Raw genomic sequence first — 25,468 nt, forward strand, 5'->3', positions numbered from 1 at the left:
TTTCGTAGAGGATATTATGATAAGATCACTTTTCTATAGAAAAATTTTCATATTAGAAATTTGCTATAGAAAAAACTGTAATACTCATAATCTTTTTTGTAGAAAAACAGTTGAGAAGCAATTTTTGTTAGAAAAATTTCAATATGCAAGTTGAAAAAACTTTTATACACATGTTTTTTGTATAGAAAATTATATTCTGTAGAGAAAATGTTAATCCTCTATAGAAAAAGCTATTATTGAAGTAATTTTCTATATAAAGAATTGGGTATACATACAATTTTTAATAGAAAAACTGTTATACACATATTTTTTTGTATCAAAAATTGTTATACCTAAAATTTTCTATAAAAAAATTGTATAACATAATTCCATATTGAAACAAATTTTGTATAATCAATCTTCGATAGAGGAAATTGTAATACACATAAATTTTTATAGAAAAAAGTGTTATACATAAATTTTCTTTACAAAAATAACTCGTATATATATATAATATTTGAAGTGAAAATTGTTATATACAAATTTTTCATAATAATATACCCAATTTTCTATAGAGAAATTAGAAATTTTAAAGTGCCGACTATAGAATACGTATGTTCCAACTTAATACCCAGCAGTCGGCACCTCGATGCCGACAATAGAAAATCATAGAAAATTTTGTCCCTAATGGCAGGGATTAAAATTACAAAAAATGTATTTTTAAATAACTTTTTCACTTTAAAATGAATATTTCAACTGTCTTCTTTCATTAAAACCAATTTTTGTCAAATAAATCATTTAATTTAATATTAATACTTACTTGTTTAAGGTGGCACTAAAACTAATCTTTTTTTTAGGAAAACTGACAGTAGTGAAAAAGCTGAAAAGGTGTCAATAAATAACGTCAAATAGAGACGAAATTATTCATCCTACTCAAATGTACTCATTTTATGGAGCAAAAACACAATATTTTCTATCAAATATAGATGGAACCTTGATAAATTTGTACTGTTTCTCGTATTTATTTACAATTTTATTTAAAAAATGCCGACTACTGGGTCATGCCGACATTAGGTGCATTTACCATAGTTGCTTCAACCTTTTTTCAATTGACCTTTTTGTGGGTGCTAGTAATATTTAATAAAGTTTTTAAAAATTAACAACATTTATCGTATTATATTTCTTATGTAATTTGATTTCATAATTTTAGACTGTATATTTTACTATCCACATATGGAAATCAATTATTTGTTAATTTTCAATAACCAATTTGAGCTTCCATAACGTATAAATCCCTTTTTTGTAAGTATATACTACTTACATTAACTTAATGAAATGTATATTATTAACAATTAACTAAATAGCGCACTCCAGAATAATTGTCCTATAATTACGTACATCATTGTCTATTTAAATTCTACCCATTTTAACCCCTTCGTCCCACACACATTCAAAACGAAAAAAGTACTTAATTTTGCAGCCTTGTTGAAAATTTAATTCAAATTGTTTTTAGTTTATCGCGCTCATCAGCTGTGAAAGTACGTTCGGTATTTTTTTGTGTGTTTTCTTCTTACTCTCTGTTTCCATTGTAGAATTCTTCATTCATTCGCAAGCAATTTTGTTGTTGCTACTTGTGTCAATCCTTTACAATACGAGACAATTGTTTTCTTCTTTACTCTTTACTCTCTACAAGTATGAAACAAGAAATAATTGAATAAACGTTGGTCGTATCGGTGCCTTGGATGAATGATGTGTGAGTATTTTTTCTATTCATTGATTTTTACTTCATTTGATGTTTGTGTTATTGCAATTTATTGAATGAAATTTTTACCGTTAAATGTTGTTATTGTTTCTTTTGTATTTGATGAGCAAAGAGTTGCCATGTATGACATAAAATAATATTGTTAAGGATAAATGTGTTAATTGGGGAATTTATTAATCGACTTTTAAACAATCGAACAAACAAACGACTTTTTGGTTATATATGGACACTTATTAAAAAAAAAACATTTAAAAGAAGTTAAAAAATTATTAAAGACTCAGAAAGTCGTAAAATCGACTTTTTATTAATTTAAAAGTCAAGAAGTTAATTGAAAAAAGGAGGCTTATTATTTTAACTATAACGCCCTAGTTTTTATTTAAACGTCAATATTTTGGTTATTTTTTTCAATGAAAAGTTGACTATCGAGTTTAAAATAATATTTAATTTTTGTTGCAGTAATTTTTTGACAGTAGGGTTTTATAGTTGAAAAAAGATGTGGTCTTTTTGACTTTTAATTTTTGTAAGTTTATTTTTTATTGTGATATATGAAAAGTCGACTTTCGAACTTTTTCTAACCATTTCGAAAAGGAAATAAACAATCGACTCTAATTTTACAACTAACAGCTTAATTACAATTGAAACCACAACCGCTGTCGATATTGAGTTTTCAAACATTTTGTATGGAGGGGAAAAATATCATGTTAGACCTGGTAAGAAACTAAGAAACTTTTGATTTTTGTGCGAGAGAGAAAGAGAAAAAATATAAACCATCTCTGTCTCACACACAAAATCAAAAGTTTCTCAATAAAAAGTTTTCCAGTGTGAACCAGGTCTTAGGTTCGGAGACATTGTGGCTTAAATACTATTCAGGGTTGCAAACTTTTTTAACAATTCGATTTTCAAAAGTACAATCATTGTAGTACAATGGTACACCAATGACAAACTTTGTACAATTTTAAATATGAAATTCTTATTTAAAAATGGGATTTTAAACACAAAGTTTGAAGAACTACCGATTCTGCCCAATTTTTACTGAATCCTGGAACAAAGATAGTATTTTTTAGTTTTACTTTTTTACCGAAAGATTTTCTATTCTTTTATAGACTTACATTTTGTGTAGGTTATAGACTACTTTATCCCTTAGTCCAGCCGTGGATACAGCACAAGCTGTTGAGGGTTGGAATTTTTTACTTATTTTCATTTTTCTAATTTTTTTATATTTTGTATGAAAAATTTTCGGTTTTGGGGCGAAATCAACATCAATTGGATCCGCGCCTTAGACGTTTAAAGTATTTCTAAATAAAGGTGGAAATAGACAACACGCGTTATAAGCTTGCGTCAAAAAAAGTTGAAATAGATGTTCAATTCACAATCGATGTTGTAGCGTTGTATGTCAGCAGCTGCTACAATAGTCATAACAATGTTGTTGGTATTTTCTATGCAAAAGTTCTATACAACTCTTACGACAATTTTTCACATGTTTTTCGAATGTCATAAGAAAATTCAGTGTTGTTAATTGTTTATTTCAGCATATAAATAAAAAATTCAATAGATTTTGGCATAAAAATCGATAAAGTGGTAACACAGAAATTACAAACAAACAGCTGTTTACCAAAACAAAAATAAAATTTTATTAAAAACTGTAAATTTATTAGTTTAAAATGTGGAATAATGAAAATAAAAGAATTTTAAATAAAAATTAAATTAATTTGGTTTATTTTGCTCGTTTAATTAGTTTAATATTCTTTGTTTTTTTTTTTACTTTTGACATTGTTTTGATTGTTTTTTTTTTAATGTGAACAGAAACTTATGACTTGCTACAAAAATCTGTTCACAATCACTGTTACTACACTTTAGTAGATACAATATACAACTTGATTGTGAATTGAACAAGTGTATTTTCATATAAAAAGTTATATAATGTAGTTTTCAACTTTTGACGCCTCTGCAGCTGATCAGGGTTGTATTAAAACAGTAATATTGTTATTATATATTTATTGCGTGGCATATAAATTGCAGCTTATAAACCGCGAAAAGTTTGAAAAGCGTTGCCGGCTCAACGCGTGTTGTGTACTTCCACCTTTAGTTTTTAGTCTAAAAACTATATAGGTACTTGTCTAACGCCTATTCAATAGAATAAATTGATATAAATTTACAAAAATATAGACAAATTGTTATGGCTGTTCCAGTATTTTATTCAGAATAACTTCTTAATCATTCCTTTTTATTATATAAAAAATAATTTTTAACAAAATAAAAAATGTGTGTCGAAAGACCACTTAATTTTAATTCCAACTCCTTACTCTGAATACTACCTATTTTAAAGACGGATTTACACGATCACACAAGTGATATGATCTGTCAAAATTGTGTGTAGAAGAGTATGCGATCGTTTAAAGTATGCAATGAAACCATCACACATTGAGAGAGAATACGGATAGAAAATTTGACAGTCGTATGGCTCTCTTAATTTTTTGTAATGATTTTATGTAAACACACACAAACAAGTGAAACAGCTGTTTCCATCTTACTTTGTTATTGTTTTATACTAATCGTGTAAACACAAAAAATATAAATCATAAGACTTTTATTCTATTTTTTTAGTCTAGATTAGACGTTACTTACGAAAAGTGTGATCGTATGAAGTGCCCTTAAGCGACATTTTTACAGAGCAGAAACTGCAGAATTTAAAGAAAATACATAATGCTTTATTTATTGATTTTATAGGGAAAACCTATTAGAATGAGCATAAGTTCACACTTTTATAATTATTCAAAAGTGCATTCTTTGCGCATAATCTAAGCACGCTTTATTACGAAAACTACGAAAGATAAAAGGCCCAAAATCTATTATTATACATTTACGAATGGTGAAATCATGTTTTCTTGTATAATATATAAGTCGTATTTAAAATATGTTATGATATCACAATTTCAAAAATATTGCGTGAAGCCTAATATACATATTTCGTTTTTACTAATTTTGTGAAATTACATTTAAATATTTATTTCCATTCGGAAAAAGTAAAAAAATCCAAAAGTTTATTAAATTTTTTAAAAGTTGATTTTTCATAAAACCCACAATTTTCTCCCAAATTGGTATTAAATATTTTGTTATGAACATTTTATATAATTATAAAAAGATGTATATTTAAGTTTAAGGGTTAATTAGATTTTGTTGGTGTTATCAGATAAACGAGTCTTTATTATATATTTTTCCTTAATTTCATTTAAATCTGTTGAAATTAAAATAATATTATACTAAGGTTTCAAGTTATGCAATATTTGGAATATTGCATAGCTTAAGTTTGACCTTACAGTTTATTGGTTAATATTATTCGGTTTTATTAAAACTTCTGATATATATTTTCTTTGTCTTGAATTATATATTTACTAGCATACCCTGGGTGCTTCGCTACCTATGTTCAATATCGTAAAAATATCAAAAAGTACCATCGGAAAAACGAAAAAGAACAAAGATCTCTCTCAATAAATTCTCATTTAATAAGGACCGTGTGTTCCGGTTAACCATTATAAAGAATCCATTTGAAGAATAGAAAAGTACCAAATAGTTCCCACTTACAGAACATTATTCAGTCAAGACCTTGTATGTTAAAATTAATGTTCCTAGGTTGAATATTTTAGAAAATTAAAAAAGTATAATTTATGAGATAAAAAGTACTAAAAAGTTGTCTCTTAAAGAATCTTATTCAAAGAGGACCGTGTATGTTTAATAATCATGTGTTTTCAGTTCATATTAAAGAACATACATAGAGTATCATTTGAAGGAAGAAAAAGTATTAAAAGTGGAATAAAGTTTACCTAAGTGGAAAGTACTAATAAAAAGAGTACAATGTTTCGCTTAGAAGTATACTTTTTCGAGAATTAAGTTTACAAAATGTTCCGTATTTAAATCTACAGATAAAACTCACAGATAAAACTCAAACGATTCAAATCTGCATTAATTTGTTTCAGAAAAATTGTGCTTTAAAACAATTTAGTCGAATTTGGTCCTATATAGGCCTTAGTACTCGAATTCCAAAATAATATATCAATAGCTTATTTTGTGTGAGTAAATAAACTACTTTTTGAAATTTTATAAAAGTTGGTATTACAGAGTTAGTCCGAAATTTAATATGAATAATTCAATAAACCGAATAAGTTTTCTTAATATGCTAAAAAAGTACCATAAATACAGTTTTCTCCCTTTTACACCCAAAAAGGACTGAATTTAAAAAAGTACGAAACAGAAGTCTCATAATTTTGAGAGATGTATCCAAAATATTTAGAAAATTTGATTATGTTAATTAGTTTAAAATTTATAAAGGGCTGAAAAAGGTACCAAAATCACCTTTGTTACACATTTTTACCCCTTAAAAGTACAAATTTCAAAAAAGTATCAGACACCCATCTGCTCATTTTAAGAGTAGATACAGGTGCATTTAAAATTTTTCTTGTATCACTAATACTATGTAAGATATTTAAAAAAACCTGTTATACCCGTTTTCCCCTTTTTACCCGTAAATGTGCAAATTTCCAAAAATCCCTCCTTATAAAAATGTAGCAAAAATACAAATATTTCCTTTGTATTTTAATTTGTCAAAAATATTAATATTTATAAATTCAAAATTCACACAAATTTAGAAACTTCACATCATTTTAAGATTACACAACAAATTTCTTTAATTTTATCTGTAAATTTTTAATTTATAAAATTTTTAAAATTTTAAGTATATATGTACATAAGTAGAAATTACTTTTGTTGCTTCATTAAAAAAATAATAATATTACCACGTTCCGTATTTCGTCCCTTTTAGATTTTTTGGAATAATGATATAACCAATTAAAACTTCTAAGTAAAGATTTATTTCTGTTTAAAATTTCTTAAACACGAAACCCTCTTTTTTACCCATTTTAATTTAATTTTTCTAAAATATATCTTTTGACTGATTACAGCAAAATACTTCTCAAGTATTTGAATATTTCCGAAAAAGCACCTAAACTACACATAATTACCCGTTAAGTTTGAATTACCCACATGCCTATTTCACAACCCACATCATCAATCAATGAAACAGTGTTGTCCCTCAAGTTGTAATGCGTAGGCAAAATATTATGAATATATTTAAATTATTCCGGTTACATAGTTCCAACTGTATTACTCTTTGGCAAATATACAATACCTAATAAAATGTCGTCACCCATTACATCCAAAAATAAACATTCAACACAGTTTGGAGTTGAGAATTCAAGTACTACCTTAGCTCTTAGTTTGTCACTAACAGGCATGTTGGGTAATGATTACACAAAGTAATTTATTACATGGTCAATTACAATTACTTTTAATGTGTAATTGAATAACAACCTATTACAAATACTTGTAATTGTAATTGCAATTTTTCCAATTACAATTACTTGTAATTGTAATTGAAGTTTTGCCATTGACAATTATTTGTAATTTTAATTGAAGTTTTAAATTAAAATTACTTATAATTGTCATTAAGGTGTTCCTAATTGCAAATTACATGTAATTATAAGGAACGAAATTTACAATTACAAGTATTTGCAATTGGCAAAACTTCAATTGCCATTACAAGTAAGTATTATTGACAAAACTTTAATTACAATACCAAAGAATTGTAATTACTTGAACAGCTCTGCTAACCCATGACTCCAGCCACGTCTCAGTAACACCCACAATGTCGAGAATGTTGCCATCTAACATATTCATGAACTTTTCAAATTTAGAGGAGCGTGGTGTTGGTTTGATATTGTCTTCTATTAAAGAAATGTCTTAAAATATAATCATTGTTATTTGTGATATAACCTAAGTTATTTCCAGAATTCATTTAAAAGGATAAAATGTATAATAATAAATTTAAATATATATAAACGTAGTTATAATGTTAGCATGCAAATATATTATTCAAAAGTATAATTTTAAAATATATAAATTATAAAAGTAAGTATATATTCATCAAAATAATAATTGACAAAATGTTTTAATCATTATTTTTTATAAGTGTATAATATAATTGCTTTAGTTAAAAAATATACATATTTAACTAGCTATATCTATTGAATGTTATTTGCATAGAAAAGGTATACATAGAACTGAAACTTAAAATGACAAAACCTAAGTCTGCTGATAAAAACCTAAGTCGTGAGAATGTATTAGTTGAAAAATATGTAACTCAACAAACACAAACTCTTTCGTTTTAAGAGTTTTTATATTTTTGTTTGACATTATATTTCGATATTTTATGAAATAAGGTTTTGAATTAGCCATTTTTATTCAATATCAGTTGACCAATGTAAGAAACATCTTCGTTAAAAATTATTCTTAATTTTAAATAAACTCTTTGTGTTTGCTGGGTTGAGTCAATATTGACACTTAAAAATTATATTAAAAAAATAAAAACGATTGAAAAAATTTGTTTTTTTCTGAAAATGTTTTCAATAATTTTATAGGAAAAACATAACTTTTAGCAGTGTTTATTGCAGCAGCAGGGGCTATTTTGCCAAAGGAATTGTGCGAATGCAAAATTAACGCTTGATATGAACGATTATTGTTAATTTCAAAGCAGCCCAAATGCAGTCAAAATACACCATACACCACACTAATGGGAACGGCATTTTGTTTTATGTCTTAAAATTTGTAACACCTGCGTCGATGTAATGATGTAATCCGTCATAAATTAGCCTATTGAACTTTTTTGTAAGCGGTACATGCTATACAAGAATAGGGTATTATAAAATTAGACTCAAACAAATTTTATATATACGAAATTTTGACTATATATTGTTATAATAAGTAGTACATTCATTCTTGAATATAACTTCTACATTAAAAAATACTAAATAACTTATTGCTACTTACTCGCAATGTGGTAGGGTATGATGTATTCGGATAGATTTTGTACTTTCATATTTTTGTTATTTTATGTAAACAAAAATAAAAATACTCATACAATTGTATTAAATTCACACAGAACCTGTACATGTGAGAGAGTAATATTTCTTACTCTCAGTAACACTTCTATTTATTTTTCTATGGTTATTTGTTTTATTGTTTTTTGTTAGTGTTTATAAATTTAATTTTTAAAATAAGGTTATGAAGACAATTCAATGTTAAAAATTATAAGCAATGAAAGATACAAATTTAAATTAAGTAAAAAATAAAAAGATAAGATCTAATTGGGCAATTTATAATTAATTTTGTTATGCATCTTCCCTAAATCCCTCATAGCACTCATAAAATGAAAAGTATTAATTTTATCCATCAGGCATTACAATTTTTACTTTAGGAATGTTATTATTTAGTAGTTGGAATTTTGATATTTTATTAGTCCTCTGCAGTTCACGACAAAAGTACGCGTTCCATGGGCGTAAGGTTGTCATTAAGATAGACCTAAGAATTTATATCACAAATACAGGCAATTCCCGGTATAACGAATGATATAATGTCAGACCCATTCGTTAAATCGAAAAATTCATTATATCGGAATTATTTTTTCTAGTAATTTTTTTACGAACAAAAAAACATAAAAATTAATGTATGAAATTAATATTTATTTTTTTTAATAACTAAGAACAACGAACAAAAAAAAAATAAAATTAATGTATGAAATTAATACCTAATTATACCCTACACCACTATAGTGGGGAGGGTATTATACGTTTGTGCTGATGTTTGTAACATACAAAAATATTGGTCCAATACCCACCTTAAAGTATACCGATCGATTCAGAATCATTTTTTGAGTCGATTAAGACATGTCCGTCCGTCCGTCTGTCCGGCTGGCTGGCTGTCCATGTAAACCTTGTGCGCAAGGTACAGGCCGCAATTTTCAAGATAATTTGATGAAATTTGGACCAAGCATGTTTTTTGGCATGAAAATTGAAAATGGTTGAAATCGTCCATTATTTTTCACCTAGCCCCCATACAACCGTACCTCCCGATTTGAACTTTTTATGCTATAATTACGTCAAATATTATTCCAATATCTCTCTAAAAATGGCACAAATAAGTTTTATATAAGTGTAAATGATACTGCAGATTTTCGTAAGGATCGGCCTATATTTGACCCTAGCCCCCATACAAACCCCCCTTCAAAAAATGACTTAAACGTCTAAAATTTACTTGAAACCATTTGTATCGCAATGAAACTCAACAAAACTAACTGTTATTTAGAAATATATCCTTTTCCCAAATTTACCGAGGATCGGCCCATATTTGACCTATATAAAGCCTCATTTAGAAATTTTAGTTTTTTATCAATAAATGCCTTAAATATTTTGGAATTATGGTAATAATTCAACATAAAAGTTTCTTTACAAAAAATAAAAATTTTATAAAAGTAAAAATTGTAAAAATATACTCATGGTGTAGGTATCATATGGTCGGCCATGCCCGACTATATACCTCAAAATTCAAATCACTGGTCTGAACAAGTTAAAGATATCGACTTAACTTCTTTACTAGTTTATTCCCTTTTTATATCCTTCTTTATTATCTCAGTATAAATAAGTCTCCTGAACTTGTAGCATACCTGCACTGGTCTTGAAGCAGTGCTCTTCGAGACTAGCTCGTCCATTAGCTAATTTTTTTAGCATCCTATACCATGCCGAAAATTATCGCACAATTGCAATTTGTTCTGCACTTTCCAAAGTTATGGAAAGTATGATTAATTTCTATCTTGTCAAATATCTAGAGACGAAGAATTTACTTAACCACTGCCAGTATGGCTGTCGTAGAGGCCGCCCTATGAATGAATCGCTTAATCACGACTTGATAAAAACCTCTGAATGGGGTCGTGTAAACAGAGTCGATTTTAACACCCGCAAGACTCAATGTTGTTTTTTAACACATAAACGTATGGTAGATAATTTTAGTTTATCCATATTTATGGTTGATGTAAATATTAAGGAATTAGAAACTTCACTCCATCTGAAGAAAGATACTTATCGATGACAGTAGGATATACAACTCTATTGATTCATTGGAGCACCATTGCAACGTGGGGTTTATTTCACTGTTCTATCGATACTATAATAGAATGTGTTTTTCTGAAATTAGGGAACTCGTTCCGTAACACGTATATTTTTACGTAGCAGATTACTGTCTTCAAAAGCACACCCATTTGTGTTCGTTTGGCCAGTGGACCGCACAACACATTACAAGGAAAATTCATTCTTCAGCCGCACTGTTCGTATATGGAGCAAACTTCCTGTAGAAGTATTCCCCGCCACTTTCGATGTGAAAAGGTTTAAATCAAATGCCCACAAACACTACTCCCTCTATTTTCCCTCCCACAACCTATTTTCCTAGTTCCAGCACTCAGGGGATGAGGGTGAAAAAATGTCAAAAAATTAAAAATTTATAAACTTATTTTTATCGAAATATAAAACGCGTTCAAATGTATATTTTTGAATTCCGCTGAACTACAAGATATTAAAGAGCTCACTAATTCAATCGTACCGGGAGAAGGGAAAGATTAGAGGTGCGGAAGAATTATATTAAATTGTACGTAAGTTTTGTAAGTAACATTGGTATAATAGTAAAAATTCCTCAACAGTTTCTAAAAATTGCTCCTTATTTTAATAATTTGAAACAAAAACGCTAAAAAAGAAATATTTGTTTATGCGTTCTCTACAGCTTCCCTAGAACTAGTTCCGAGATTGGCAAATTCAAACAAAAATCATTAATTAAAGAACTAGTTCCAGAAGCGTTCCAAAGAACGAGTGTCGACTCCATAACGCTTCCTCAGAACCAGTTCCGAAGGTGACAATTTCGAACAAAAATCTTTGGTCTCAACGCCAAAGTAGCACGAGTTCAGGCTAAAATTATATGTTCTAGAACTAGTTGTAGAACTAAGTAATACAATTTTTCCTGGGCTATTATAATAAACGTAGACCTATCACACGATATTTTTCAGGAATGTATTTTTATAACTTTATAAGTTATAAAAGTTATTTTTGACTCAAGTATACAGGCAGAATGACTAAAATATAAAAATGTGGACAACTTTTTAATTTGTTCTACTTTGGAATTTCGAGAAATAAATAGTCCGGGAAAGGAAAATTTTGCACTTTTCATTGCTGAGTAATGTTAAATGTTTTTATTTTTGTAGGGTACGACTTACGCGTTGCAAAAACTCTCATTTGGAAACTGTTGCATGATAATAAGCACTAGAACAATATTTAAAACATATTTAACTACAAACAATTTACAAACCATTTACGGTTTCCTAATTAGCCAGATTTTGTTTCGTTGACATTAAACGAGAAAAATTTAAAGATTTATTTATTATTGTCGCCGACGACTAATTACTTTGGATTCTGCTTTATAGGGATTTAAGGGAAGTAGTGGAGCTGAAAAGAAAAAATTGTCTGTGAACTTTATGTAATACGAACAAAAGTCTGTGAAAGTTTGTAAATTGCTAGTAGCAACTAAATATATGTACATAAAAAAGAGATTTAAAATAACGACAAATTAAAATCATCATCTTAAATATGCCCGAAGTTGCCATGAAAATGAATAAAAATTCTAAACGAGATAGAAAAAAAAGGCAAACTAGCGACAGGAAATAACAATTTATCTTGTAGATTACGTACTATTCTTGTGCGGTTTTTTTTATTTATTTTATTTAGCTTAAAGTTTTGTTTTCTATTTGTAATTCATAGTTTGCAGCAAGTCTGTCGTCTGGTCAGTTCACAACTAATTGTTGTAACTTGGTTTTTGATATAATTTTATTTTTATTTCTTTCTTATTTTAATTAGTAGTTATTCGTACTTTCCTGTTTTTTTCTTAGTTGTCATTACAAGAATTATAGTTTTAATTGCGTTTTAAAAATCAGTGTAGGCATTTACATAAATAGTTAAAGATTTCAATTGTGATTTTACCTAAACCCCATTTAATTTTTATACCCTACACCACTATAGTGGGGAGGGTATTATGCGTTTGTGCTGAAGTTAGTAACACCCAAAAATATTGGTATTAGACCCACCTTAATCACTTTCTGAGTCGATTTAGATATGTCCGTCTATCTGTCTGTCTGTGCGCCTTGTGCGCACTGGTCGCAATTTTCAAGATAATTTGATGAAATTTGGCACATACTCTTTTTTTGGTTCAAGGACGATCGCTATTGAAAATGGTTGAAATGGGTCCATTAAAGGCCCCGAATCTGGACTTTAAGCTCTTAAGTACGTTAAATGTTTTATAATGTCAACAAAATTCAGAAAAAATTAGTTTTATAGAACAATAAATGACAATACTAATTTTTATTGTGATCGGGCCTCATTTGACCCTAGCCCCCATACAGACTCCCCTTCAGAAAATGATTTGAAGGTCTAAATTAACTTATAAAACGATTAAAATCTACATAAATGACTTTGTAGTAGACGTAAATTCATCTACCAAAATTTATAAGGATAGGCCCATAAATACCCCTTCTCTCCTATGTAGAAAATCCTCTTCTTGTAGAAAATCTTGTTTTTTGTCAACAATAAGTAAAAATATTCCACAATAAAACGAATTAAATGCTTTATTTAAAAAAATCAAAATTTTAACGTACTGACTGGTGTAGGGTATCATATGGTCTGCAATGTCCGACTATAAATTCATACTTTTTTTGGTATAGAATTGTGATGAAATTGTGGAATTAGTTTTGTTGTCTTAAAAGGCGTGCTATATTTAAATATATCAGCTCAGATTAATAAACATTACAGCCAACTAATGAGGAAACAAACACAAAACACTCCAGAAAGACATTTTATCATGGCATGTCTCATCGTCTACATGGACATACATTTCCCATTAAGAACTCCCACACTTTTGGATAAGAATAACTTAAACATTTAATCAGATGTCATTTCAATTTATTAGATCTTTGTACAATTTAATTATGGAATAAAAAAATATTAAATTGTTTTTTCTTGGGGGTCAAAAGCAAAAACAAAAAGTTTTTATTCCAAAGTACAAACAATTTTATAAATGTTTATTACGAAGCATAAAGCATAAATTATTAAAATATATATTTTTTCAGTATTTATTCCTATTTGTTATTGCATTTTTTCTTTTATTCTTATTAAACCCTTGTGAAAATTACAACAATTAAAAAACAAAACAGGAGAGAAAAAACGCATAAAAAGTTGCACAATTTAATTGTTGACCTTACCACAAAAGACTTAAACAAAATTAAAGAAAAAAAAAACTGAAAAAACATAAAAAATAATAAAGCAAATACTCGTACCCACATGTACGAAAATTCACATACATTCACGATATTTAGGTCGGTCGGTGGTGGTGTTGGTGCAAGTTGAACAGGTGCGCCATGTTTATTTTGATAAGGGAATTTTCTGCATACTTCTGTAAGGCATTTATCTCCATGAATTTCTTTGAGAATTTGATGAATACTTGTGTTCAGTACTACATGTGCTTTTAGTCAGAAACTACCTATTAAAACAAAGATATCAATGGTTGTTGTTGTTGTAACAGCCGGGGATTCTGTATTTAGGTCCAAGCCAAGAAATTCAATAGGGTTAGTCCATAAATCCATTGGGCTAAGTGAAGTAGGGTGGGATGGACAGTTGAATATGTGGTAGGTATCATGGGAACCCTGTCCATCAGCTGGGCATGTATTGGGGACGGCACGGTCTAAGCGGGCCAGTAGGCGTTGAGCCTGTTGCTCCATCCCGATCTCAGTTGTGCCAGAGCAACCTGCCTCGTGGCAGGTTTTTCTCTATTTCTGCTATGGGCGACTTCCAAGAACGACATTCATGCGCTAACCGCGGTATATGGAGTCTCTATTAATGTCGTTCAAAGTTGCTGTATAAGAATTTCGATTTCCTGACATGCCTCGGGGGAGCATCCAACTGTATGATGTTAAAGTTAGGATGACTCCTCCGATGACATCCCAGGAGGAACTGTTTAGTCTGAATGACATTATGTTCCTTGACTGGGAGTACCTTCGTTTCGTCATGTAGATGGTGTTCTGAGGTTATTTGCATGCAGCCCGTTACAGTCCGTAGGGCAGCATTTTCTCAGCTTTGAATATTTCTCCACTGGGTATCACTCAGCGATGGAGACCACACTGGAGCAGCATAATTGACAACTAACCGGCCAATTGTTTTATAGGCATCATCAAGGTTTGTTTGTGGACATTTGTTTAAAATTTTTTATTTCGAAAATGGCAGAGAATACATACGTGAATTTTTCCTACAATGTTCAAAAATAGATGGAGTATATCGGGAACGAGTTCCGAAACTTCCGAGAGACACAATTTCGATAAAACAGTGAAAACATCAAATTGTAAAGGACTGTAGGGTATTATACACTATTGATGTATGTACTTAAGTACCCATAAGTACTTAAGTCCTCTCCTGTACTCTGTAGATTAAAAAATAGACTTAAAAGTTTCGGCAGGATTTTGAACGAATGAGTAGAATAACGTCCCTATGAATGTCGTTGAGAGCTGATGTATGCGACAAGCTGCTGTTGGGTTGACATCCCAAGAAGAACTGTTTAGTCAACGTGACATTATGTTCCTTGATTGGGAAGACCTTCGATTCAATCGAAGGACCTTGTTTCTACTTTGCAACGTCGCATTTCTCCCAGGTTTTAAAATGGGAATGACTCCATACATTTGGCTTTGGTACAATTCAGCTGGTTGTCGGTTTTAGTAGCTTAACGCTAATATTTTGTCACACCATGTGGGGAATATAGAATTCAGAGAGATTTCGAATATATTCTGATCCAGAGATTTTTCGAATTTAACATTAACTTACAGGGAAGTCCCCCTTCACACGATCTGAAAATTTTGTATAGAAGAGTACGGTCGGGATCGTCTTAATGCAATTTGAAATGAAACCATAACATATTGACAATCGTATGGCAAGTCGCATTAAATCAGAGATGTATTTTTATGTAAACACATAAAAAACTGAAACAGCTGTTTTCATCTTACTTTATTATTATTTTATACCAATCAAGAAAACACAAAAAATATAAATCATACGACTTTTATTCTGCTTTCTGTCATACCGATGGAATTTCATTACACTATACTTACGTATAGTGTAATGACATTTTTAAAGAAATGTAAGAGCCCTTTTTTTTCTTAAATCAAAACGATTCTGCGAAAAAGATTTTTCTAAATGTAAAATATTTGTTTAAATTGTTTCTCTAATTTTCTATAAAAATAAACAACAAAAACATTCGTTTTCTATGCAAACAACATACAACAATGCACTGCAAACAACAATTCATAATGTTGTTGTTTCACCTAAAACTAAGAAGAGTGCTTTTAAATGATGTGTTATTTGCAATTTAAATCTATTAATTTTAAATTTACTCAAATTGTTTCAAATAAATATTGATAAAGATGTCATTACTTAACAACCTCTAAGTAATGCATACAGTAAGCATCATATACATTTTTTATGAAAACTAATCGAAATTATTATGAGAAGCAAAATAAATATTCTCACCTCATACTGCAATCACATTTTCAGGAACTATTTTACGACTCTAAAGTGGTAACATGATTGCATGAATTTTGATGTTTAGCACATCATCATTCAACATTCACTCATCCATCACCCATCGCATGTACATATATATGTGTACATCACAAAAAGGGGTTAAAAACCCATTCATGAAATTTTTTCTTTCAAGTTTTTTGTTTTTCTCTAAACATTCCTAATTGACTCACTCACTCTCTCGTATAATGTTATGACACAATAATGCATGTGGGAAATTTATGTAGATTTTGTTCGTTTTTCATATCCCCCACAAATAATTCTTAAAAAAAAATGCAAAAGAAATAAAATTCTTACTTTAACAATTAAAAAATGTATCAAATGCACATTTTGTTCTTAATCACAAAAAAAAATGTTAAAATATTTGTAAAGAATAGAAGTTAACGACTTAAGGAGAATCTTAAATAAATATTATCGCAGGTGTGGACTTAATTTTGGAATTGGAATAAATTGTAATTGTACCACTTTATGAAAAATGTATATGAATATGTTGCTCTAAATCCAGACAATTTTGAATTCCATGTTTTGCAGTGTAGTGTAACCGAAAGATACTGACCTTGTATGGGGCAAGGTCTGCACATTCTGGCAAGATAAAACTTGCACTCTTTTTTTGCAGGTTTGGCAACGACTGAAGATTTATCAATCTGGACGGTAAACAATCTATATTCAAAGCCTCTTGTGAGAATCGAACCTATGACCTCAGATCTGACAGACTAAAACTATAACTACTAACCTTCGAGGGCATACATTTCCTTCGTCAAAAAAAAAAATAATAATAATAATTGATTGATTTAGGACGAGATGATAGGAAATATAGTTTTTTATCTTAGGTTTATTCGATTTTAGAAGTTACTAATTGATTACTTTTTCACCTTGACAACACTGTGAACTTTTCAAAACTTTATTTCACACATTATGCAGTATTAATTTATTGTTAAAACAAAAAGTAATACAAAATAAAACATAAATTGTTCACTAATTATAAGTATAATTTTATTTCCACTTTATTTTTTCTTATTTTCCAGATGAGTGGTAAACGCACACGCAGCTTTAAATGTGCAGTTCATCATCGCGATCGTGAAGTTTGTTCTGAGAATGATTTTCATTTGGTTTTAGAAGAACCGCCCTTCTTTAAAAAAATGGTTCATGTCATTGCAATGGAAATACTGCCCGAAGAACGTGATCGCAAATATTATGCAGATCGTTACTCATGCTGTCCGCCGCCATGGTTTATTATCTTTATCACAATTATTGAGGTAAGACTTTATATATTTTTCGGCAATAGCAGTAGTAAATCATTTTTTTGTTGTCAATCAATAATATTCTTTCTCTACATTTCATTAAAATTTGTTGATGATCTAAACAATTCACTCCCTAAATTCTATCATTTTTATTCAAATGAAATTGAATATAAAATTATTTATTATGCTTTATGTTTGTCAATAGAAATTCCCAAAAAATGTTTTTTTCTATGAAATTTATTAGTTTATTAATATAATAAACTGCATATTTAATGGTAGCAATAAAAAAAGAAACAAACTAATTCATATTCGTAAAATATGAAATTGTATATTTTATGCAAAATTGGTAACAATAAACAGACATCAATAACACCATCACAATGACACGTATCTACAATTATATAGTCTAGTCTATAGTCTAGTCTATAGTCTAGACTATAGTCTAGTCTATAGTCTAGACTATAGTCTAGTCTATAGTCTAGTCTATAGTCTAGTCTATAGTCCAGACTATAGTCTAGTCTATAGTCCAGACTATAGTCTAGTCTATAGTCTAGTCTATAGTCTAGTCTATAGTCTAGTCTATAGTCTAGTCTATAGTCTAGTCTATAGTCTAGTCTATAGTCTAGTCTATAGTCTAGTCTATAGTCTAGTCTATAGTCTAGTTTATAGGCTAGTCTATAGTCTAGTCTATAGTCTAGTCTATAGTCTAGTCTATAGTCTAGTCTATAGTCTAGTCTATAGTCTAGTCTATAGTCTAGTCTATAGTCTAGTCTATAGTCTAGTCTATAGTCTAGTCTATAGTCTAGTCTATAGTCTAGTCTATAGTCTAGTCTATAGTCTAGTCTATAGTCTAGTCTATAGTCTAGTCTATAGTCTAGTCTATAGTCTAGTCTATAGTCTAGTCTATAGTCTAGTCTAGTCTATAGTCTAGTCTATAGTCTAGTCTATAGTCTAATCTATAGTCTAGTCTATAGTCTAGTTTATAGTCTAGTCTATAGTCTAGTCTATAGTCTAATCTATAGTCTAGTCTATAGTCTAGTTTATAGTCTAGTCTATAGTCTAGTCTATAGTCTAGTCTGTAGTCTAGTCTATAGTCTAGTCTATAGTCTAGTCTATAGTTACATTCTTAAATCTGTATTATTTTAATTAAGTTTGAATTTGAGATCAAACAAATCATTATAAGATCAATTTCATCCAAAAAAAATGAATTTAATTTTTCGTAGTCCATACTTGCATTAAGTTTTCTTGTGTATTTCTGAAACAGCTATTGATGGGTTTGATTTAAGGAAATATACATCTGTGTGGTATTCTAACAAAGTATTATTGTTTTATTTCCAACTGTTAACTATACATCAAACAAATTTTTGGTTAAATTTTTTAAATAAAATTTAATAATATTTATAACATACTTTTTTGTGCATGATTTTAATGAATATTTCAAATACTTTTGGATTTAAAACTGTAATTTGTTTTTTTAATATCTACAAGTATTTTGTTTATATAAAATTTACTCATAAAAACAAATATATTTTTTAATATTCATTAATAGTCTATTTAAAATGTCATTTGTGTGTTTATAAAGTTGCAGTTTAATAACAAACTCATATTAAACTTTATTATAATAATATTATTTTGTTTTTATAGAAAAAATGCCGCTAATTCCTTCTCGCTTTGTTAGAAGTAGAAATAAAATCCAATGTGTTTTTTATGTCACAAATGACCACGGAATATTAATTTAGTCACTTCTCATTAGAAATATTTTGTTTAACTCTTCTTTTTTATTTATTTAAATTATGTACATATGCAGTCAGTGTTTTAACAATTTCAGTAAATAAATCATTGAGTTAATTGGGTTTATTACACATTTTATTATTTAAACATTAAAAAATAAAACATGATAAGTAATATAAATATTTAGAATTGTTAGCATATTTACTGACTTGTATAATATTTAGTTTAGTTTGTTAGTTTTTTTATTAATGAAAATTTTTTACAAGTACTAATAATAAATTATGCATAACTAGGTGTCCCGATAATTGCTGTAATAAAACGCTAATGAGTTAATAAACAAAATTCAAAAGAAGCGCATTTTTTAATGTTTCTGAATGTAGGAAAATATTATTAGAAATATTTAGTTTAAATGATGAGAATGGTTATACTTTTAGTTAAAAAATCTAGAGGTCAACAATTTCTTATCTCAGAGGCCATTTTTCAGAGGATCACAGAAAAATCGTGCCCTGATGTGGGGTATTGGTCCATAATAGATCCTATTCTGAAAATTAAATTATAAAATGAAATTATTTAACTTAATTCAGACAAATTTCTTAATTTTGAAATAATAAAAACATTACTTAATTTAGCTGAACTTCAAATAAAACGCCATTTTTATACCCTACACCACTTTAGTGGGGAGGATATATTGGGTTTGTGCTGATGTTTGTAATGCACAATAATATTGGTACTATACCAACCTTTAAGTATACCAACCGGCTCAGAATCTATTTCAGAGTCGATTTAAACCTTTTAAAACTACAGATCGCAATTTTGAAGATAATTCAATGATTTGGTACATGATCTTCTATTGACCCAGGGACGAAGTCTATTGAAAATGGTCAAGATCAATCCATTATTTCACCTAGCCCCCATACAACTGAACCACCGAATAGGGCTTCTAAACCTTGTAATCAAACTACAGGTCGCAATTTTGGAGATAATTCAATGAAATTTGCACATGACCATAAAAGGTACCGTAGACGAAGCCTCTTTAAAATGGTCCATTATTTCACCTAGCCCCCATACAACTGAACACACCGAATAGAACCTTTAAGTTCATAATTATGTTTAGAATACTAGTATCTCCTCAAAAAATTGCAAAACTAACCTACATGAACTTCCAAACTAACCTACATGAACTTTATAATTAGAGGGCCTCATTGGACCCTAGCCCCTAAAAAAACCTTCAGTGTTTAACTTAAATATCCACAGTTTTATTAAACAATTAAATGACTTCAGTATATCTGAGGCAAGGTACTTAATCACATTATATTCGTATACAGGTGTAGGGTGTTATATGATCGGCCTCGCTCAACTATAACTTCTTACTTGCTTTTAATTTTTGGTCAATGTCCCAAGATATTAGACATTTTTAGTTATTTAGTATTAAGCAAGTGTCATTAGAAGACGTTGCCACTGCTGCACAATGGGAAATTTAATTAGTAGAAGTAAAATTACAGCATCTTTATTAACAAACTATATTTTCAAATACGAAAAACTCAATGTTGTAGTTGTAATTAGAAAGCAGGTAACTGTCCAGTAGTTCGGTTGGACAGTCTCGAACTACATATTTAACTTACTTCAAGCCACAGGTCATTAGCTATTTTAACACGTGTTTGTCCTATCGTCACCCTATAGATTACGAAGATACAAGTCTTAAGTGCTCATTTTCTCGTTCTAGTTATAAGCAAACTAGTTCCAATTATTTTCCTTTTTGAAAAGTTTTACCTATTTGCAATAATAAACTTTTTTAATTATCACGGAATATGAATATGAATATGGGAGGTTATTCGGGACTTTTAGTGGCTTGATAAAACACGCAAATAATAGGACGTCCTACTAGATCTTCTTAAATTATTGCTATTATTTAACTTCAGCATACTTTCAAATCTTCTATTATTTCATTTAATTCTTATCAGATGCACGGTATGTCCATAGAATTAGAATTTTAAATTTCCAAATTTATTGAAATTGAATAAAAATATCCCATTGTGTCGTCTTAATCTTTTTGGGTTAAAAAAAAAATAAACTACCCGTCGTAAATGCTGGTAAAATATTTGAGAATGCAAATTATGATTTATATGTAAATGTATGAATATTGTCAACGACAATTCTCTTTTACAGTATTTTAGGTAGTTTTGAGTTTTGGATTTTTTTGTCTATGAATTTATTTAAAATGCAGACGCGACACAATGTCTCGTCAAAGGCGGTCTTAAACACAAAAAAACATACACATTTACTAAAATTAAATTTTATAAAGTCTTTTGATGGCAAAAATAAATTAAATTTGAAATTTAATAGCATTTCAAGAATGTATTCATGATTCGCTGATATAGGAAAATAATTAATTGTCTTTTTTTGTTCTATTTCATTGTTCATTTACAGTTATGTTTGTTTACTTATCACACCTTAAATACAGGAGAAGCTGATCCCGTGGGTCCAGTGCCCATTGATTCATTATTTATATACCGTCCTGATAGACGTCATGAATTATGGCGTTTCATGTCCTATATGTTCCTGCATGCAGGTTGGTTTCATTTGGGCTTCAATTTGCTGATACAACTTGTCTTTGGTCTACCATTAGAGATGGTACACGGTTCTGGTCGTATTGCTTGTATATATTTTTCTGGTGTTTTGGCAGGTTCATTAGGTAAGTTTTGCCATCCATCATTTTATTAAGTTTCTCGATACAATTTGCACTGCAGTTATCATAGTTTGAATATGTGTTGCTCATACGTCTTCATTTCAATTTCCTTTTCCTGTTCATGTGTGGGCATTTGTTTGTGCATGCCTGTAAGGCAAAAGGAAACAAGAAAGGAAGGAAACAAAGCAAAAAATTGTTCACTTGTAATCTCAGTTTTTGTTTGTTTGTTGTTGTTGTGGACATTATTGCAGGCACCAGCATAATTGATCCGGATGTTTATTTGGTTGGCGCCAGTGGTGGTGTTTACGCTTTACTAGCTGCCCATTTGGCTAACGTTATGATAAACTATCATCAAATGCGTTATGGAATTTTACGTTTGGCAGCCATTTTATTTTTTGGTAAAGTTTTGCTTTGGTTTTAATCTCGATATTTTTTAATTTAGTGTCTTAAATTTTGAGCACAGTGGTTTATGGGCAAATTGGCCAATGGAACGTAGTAGAAGTTATTGTAGATTGATGGATAGATAGATAGATAGATAGATAGATAGATAGATAGATAGATAGATAGATAGATAGATAGATAGATAGATAGATAGATAGATAGATAGATAGATAGATAGATAGATAGATAGATAGATATAGATATAGATATAGATATAGATATAGATATAGATATATATTTTTAAAAAACATTGTTCCAATGTTTGATTTTCCGTTCCACTGTGTATAATTTTATAATTTGTTTATCTAAAACTTTAAATTATCTTGTCTAACAAAAACTAAACTCTTCTTTTTTATATTTTTATTTTCGTCTATTTTTTGTGATTCATTTCCTTTATCTACTGTTGTCTACTTCTATTGTAACAACTGCACTTTTAGCTTCCTGTGATGTGGGGTTTGCAGTTTATGCTCGTTTTGCTGATGACTATCCCTCCGTATCTTTTATTGCCCATTTAACTGGCGCTTTGGCTGGTCTAACAATCGGTCTATTAGTGTTGAAGAATTTCGAACAAAAATTGCACGAACAATTGCTGTGGTGGATTGTTTTGGGTATCTATGCCGCCTGCATCATATTCGCCATTATCTTTAACATTCTCAATAGTGCGATAATGCAGAGTCTTAAAGCGAAGCCTATTTATGCCACAGAAACGTACTACAATAATTTTCAAGTTTGATGTAGAAAAGCTTTAATTTATCTTTTAAATCTATATACAAACAAACAGACTACACTTAGATACATGCGTAAATATTTTTAAATATTTTTTTCTTTAATTTAATTTAATGAATTTATTTATTTTTTTTTTAAGTTAAGTTTTCTCTATTACTGGTTTTCATTCCAAAATATTTTAAATGAATTAATTAAATGTATACATTTTCTAATGTAAATATTTTTTATTTTGTTGTTTTCGTTATTTGTTTATTAAAAAAACATTAATAAATTTGTCAATTCAATTGAATTTTTTCTTGTTTTTATTTTTTTATGGTTTAATTTTCGTAAAAAATTCCTCATTTGTATTACTATTTTGTTTGTTTTTTTTTTTTCAAAATCAACTTTAAAACCACAAAAAACACTGATTTGTGTGCAATAACAGCAATTTTAATGCATTTATATACAACACAACTAAAATATACATAAAATATAGTAGATAGTAAGTATGTTTATACATTAGACCGGCTTACACATGAGTTATTTAGGTCACTAAAGTTTGGTTGATTTTAGGATCAAATTATTGAAATTTCTAGAATATAATCTAAATTATAAGTATAATATTAAACAATTTTGTGGTATAGGACATTAAATGTGATTCGTATCCTATTTTAATAATGAAAATTTCTTTGCCAAGGAATGAGCATTGATAGGTGTCCTTGTATTCAGAAAAATATTATACAATTTCGTTTAGGGATTCCTGCTTAAACATATGTTTAATGTGTGCTGTCGGTATAAATTCGATTTTAAATTCATTAATTTTATAAAACTTTAGTTTGCGGTTTATTTTATGTCTGCTCTTGAGAGTGCTTTTGTAGAATATATACTTGTTTTAAATTGCAGGACTTTAGAAATTTTGTGTAAATAGATTGTTGTGGATTTCTATTGTGATGGACTACAACTAAAAACTGTTTAATTATTGAATTGGTATAACAGGAGCTCTGTTAAGGCTGGTTCGTCAGTCTGACATTACCTTATTTTGGATAATTGCACATAGAAACTACAATGATAATGATGAGTTTATTAAAATTTGATGTTCAGAAACTCAGTTTCCTGTAGATATTCCTAACTATTTTTCAACCAGCGCCCGTGAGGGATTTATATTTGGAATAATATCACTACCAATATATTTGGATCTAATTTCGGATAAAGCAGACTTGCTTATTTTGAGAAGACTTCTTGTCTTGCTCCCATCACCCCATAGGATCTTTGTGGTTGTACCCACCGTTTTCCTCATCCATATTTTTAATTCTGCCCTCATTCGTTCGGTTTGTGTTCGTCAAGTTAACTACCTCGAGTTTTTTTCCCATAAACTTACCTTTGGGAGGACATTCGGTTTGAGCTTTCTTAATTTATTGGTCTTAATTAAACTTTGTTATCTGATATGAGATTAATTGCCATCTGGCTATCGTCCAATTTTGTATGTTATCCCCTGTGAGCACCATCTCGGTTTAGCCCAGTTCAAAGATGTGTTCAGAGCCTAGATTCCCCTCGGTTAGGGTCTTAGGAGGCATTTAATTCCGTTTAAAAGGAACATATGGCACCTGGTGGTGTTTCGTAAAATACTAGTTTCCAGCTAGATATATCGTACATCTCATAGCTTATCCACGTGTTCCTTAGAATGCAGTTTTAACCCGTCAAGGAGCTCACGGCCAAAATAAAACTGATCTAAAGACTGGGTTAGAGTATCAGTATGCAAGTTATTGAAGACTCCTTCAATAACGTGCACACTGATACCGTCATTGCATACAGTACCATATAGTAGACAAATTTTTTAGGCGATGATCGGATAAAAGCTATTATTTTTTCTTCATTGCAAGATTCCATTGAATTGGAATTTTTACTAATAAATGTACATTCTGAACCGCAGTAAAGGCTTTAAATATTTGATTTCTTGAATAAACCAAGCTTGAGGTTTGTGATTGAGTATGCAGTTTTTCAAATAAACGTTGAGCCGGTCTAATTTACCTATACATACACACACAGACATTTCCTCTTATTCACTTTAGTGTGTGTTACGATGTATGTACTATGTATGTATGTATATGTATTTAAATTTTATGTAAATATTTATTTATTTATTTATTTAGAAATAGTCGATTTATAGGAAAACAGTAGTTTTATAGTAAAGAAGTGAAAAGGGAATTGTTTATTGTTATAGGACAATATTGAAATTGATTTATAATATTGAACAGACGATAAAAATAATAAACGTTTTTATAGTACAAAAAACAAAAATAAATAAAATTAAAAAAAAAACATCATCGAATAAATTATTTTTATATTAAACAAATACATATCTACATATATATTTTTATTTCCA

The 25,468-nt window shown here is 29.3% G+C and overlaps 1 protein-coding gene across 3 annotated transcripts in view; it reads left to right on the forward strand.

Moving 5' to 3' along the window:
- LOC111674862 (protein rhomboid) overlaps window positions 1-23,389 on the forward strand; it is a 66,072-nt gene extending 42,683 nt beyond the window's left edge. The window contains exons 1-5 of one of the 3 annotated variants that reach the window (XM_023435538.2): window positions 1,505-1,732; window positions 17,307-17,537; window positions 21,681-21,945; window positions 22,191-22,337; window positions 22,818-23,385. In XM_023435538.2, the coding sequence (XP_023291306.1) occupies window positions 17,307-17,537; window positions 21,681-21,945; window positions 22,191-22,337; window positions 22,818-23,113 (939 nt within the window). In that variant the 5' untranslated portion in view covers window positions 1,505-1,732 and the 3' untranslated portion in view covers window positions 23,114-23,385. Of the gene's footprint in view, window positions 1-1,504; window positions 1,733-11,236; window positions 11,267-17,306; window positions 17,538-21,680; window positions 21,946-22,190; window positions 22,338-22,817 lie in introns of those variants that run through there. The other 2 variants (XM_046952153.1, XM_046952151.1) reach the window with 2 other exon arrangements.
- Window positions 23,390-25,468: the final 2,079 nt, after the last annotated feature.

Source organism: Lucilia cuprina, chromosome 5 (assembly GCF_022045245.1).
Source record: "Lucilia cuprina isolate Lc7/37 chromosome 5, ASM2204524v1, whole genome shotgun sequence".
In the NCBI taxonomy this organism is placed as follows: domain Eukaryota; kingdom Metazoa; phylum Arthropoda; class Insecta; order Diptera; family Calliphoridae; genus Lucilia; species Lucilia cuprina.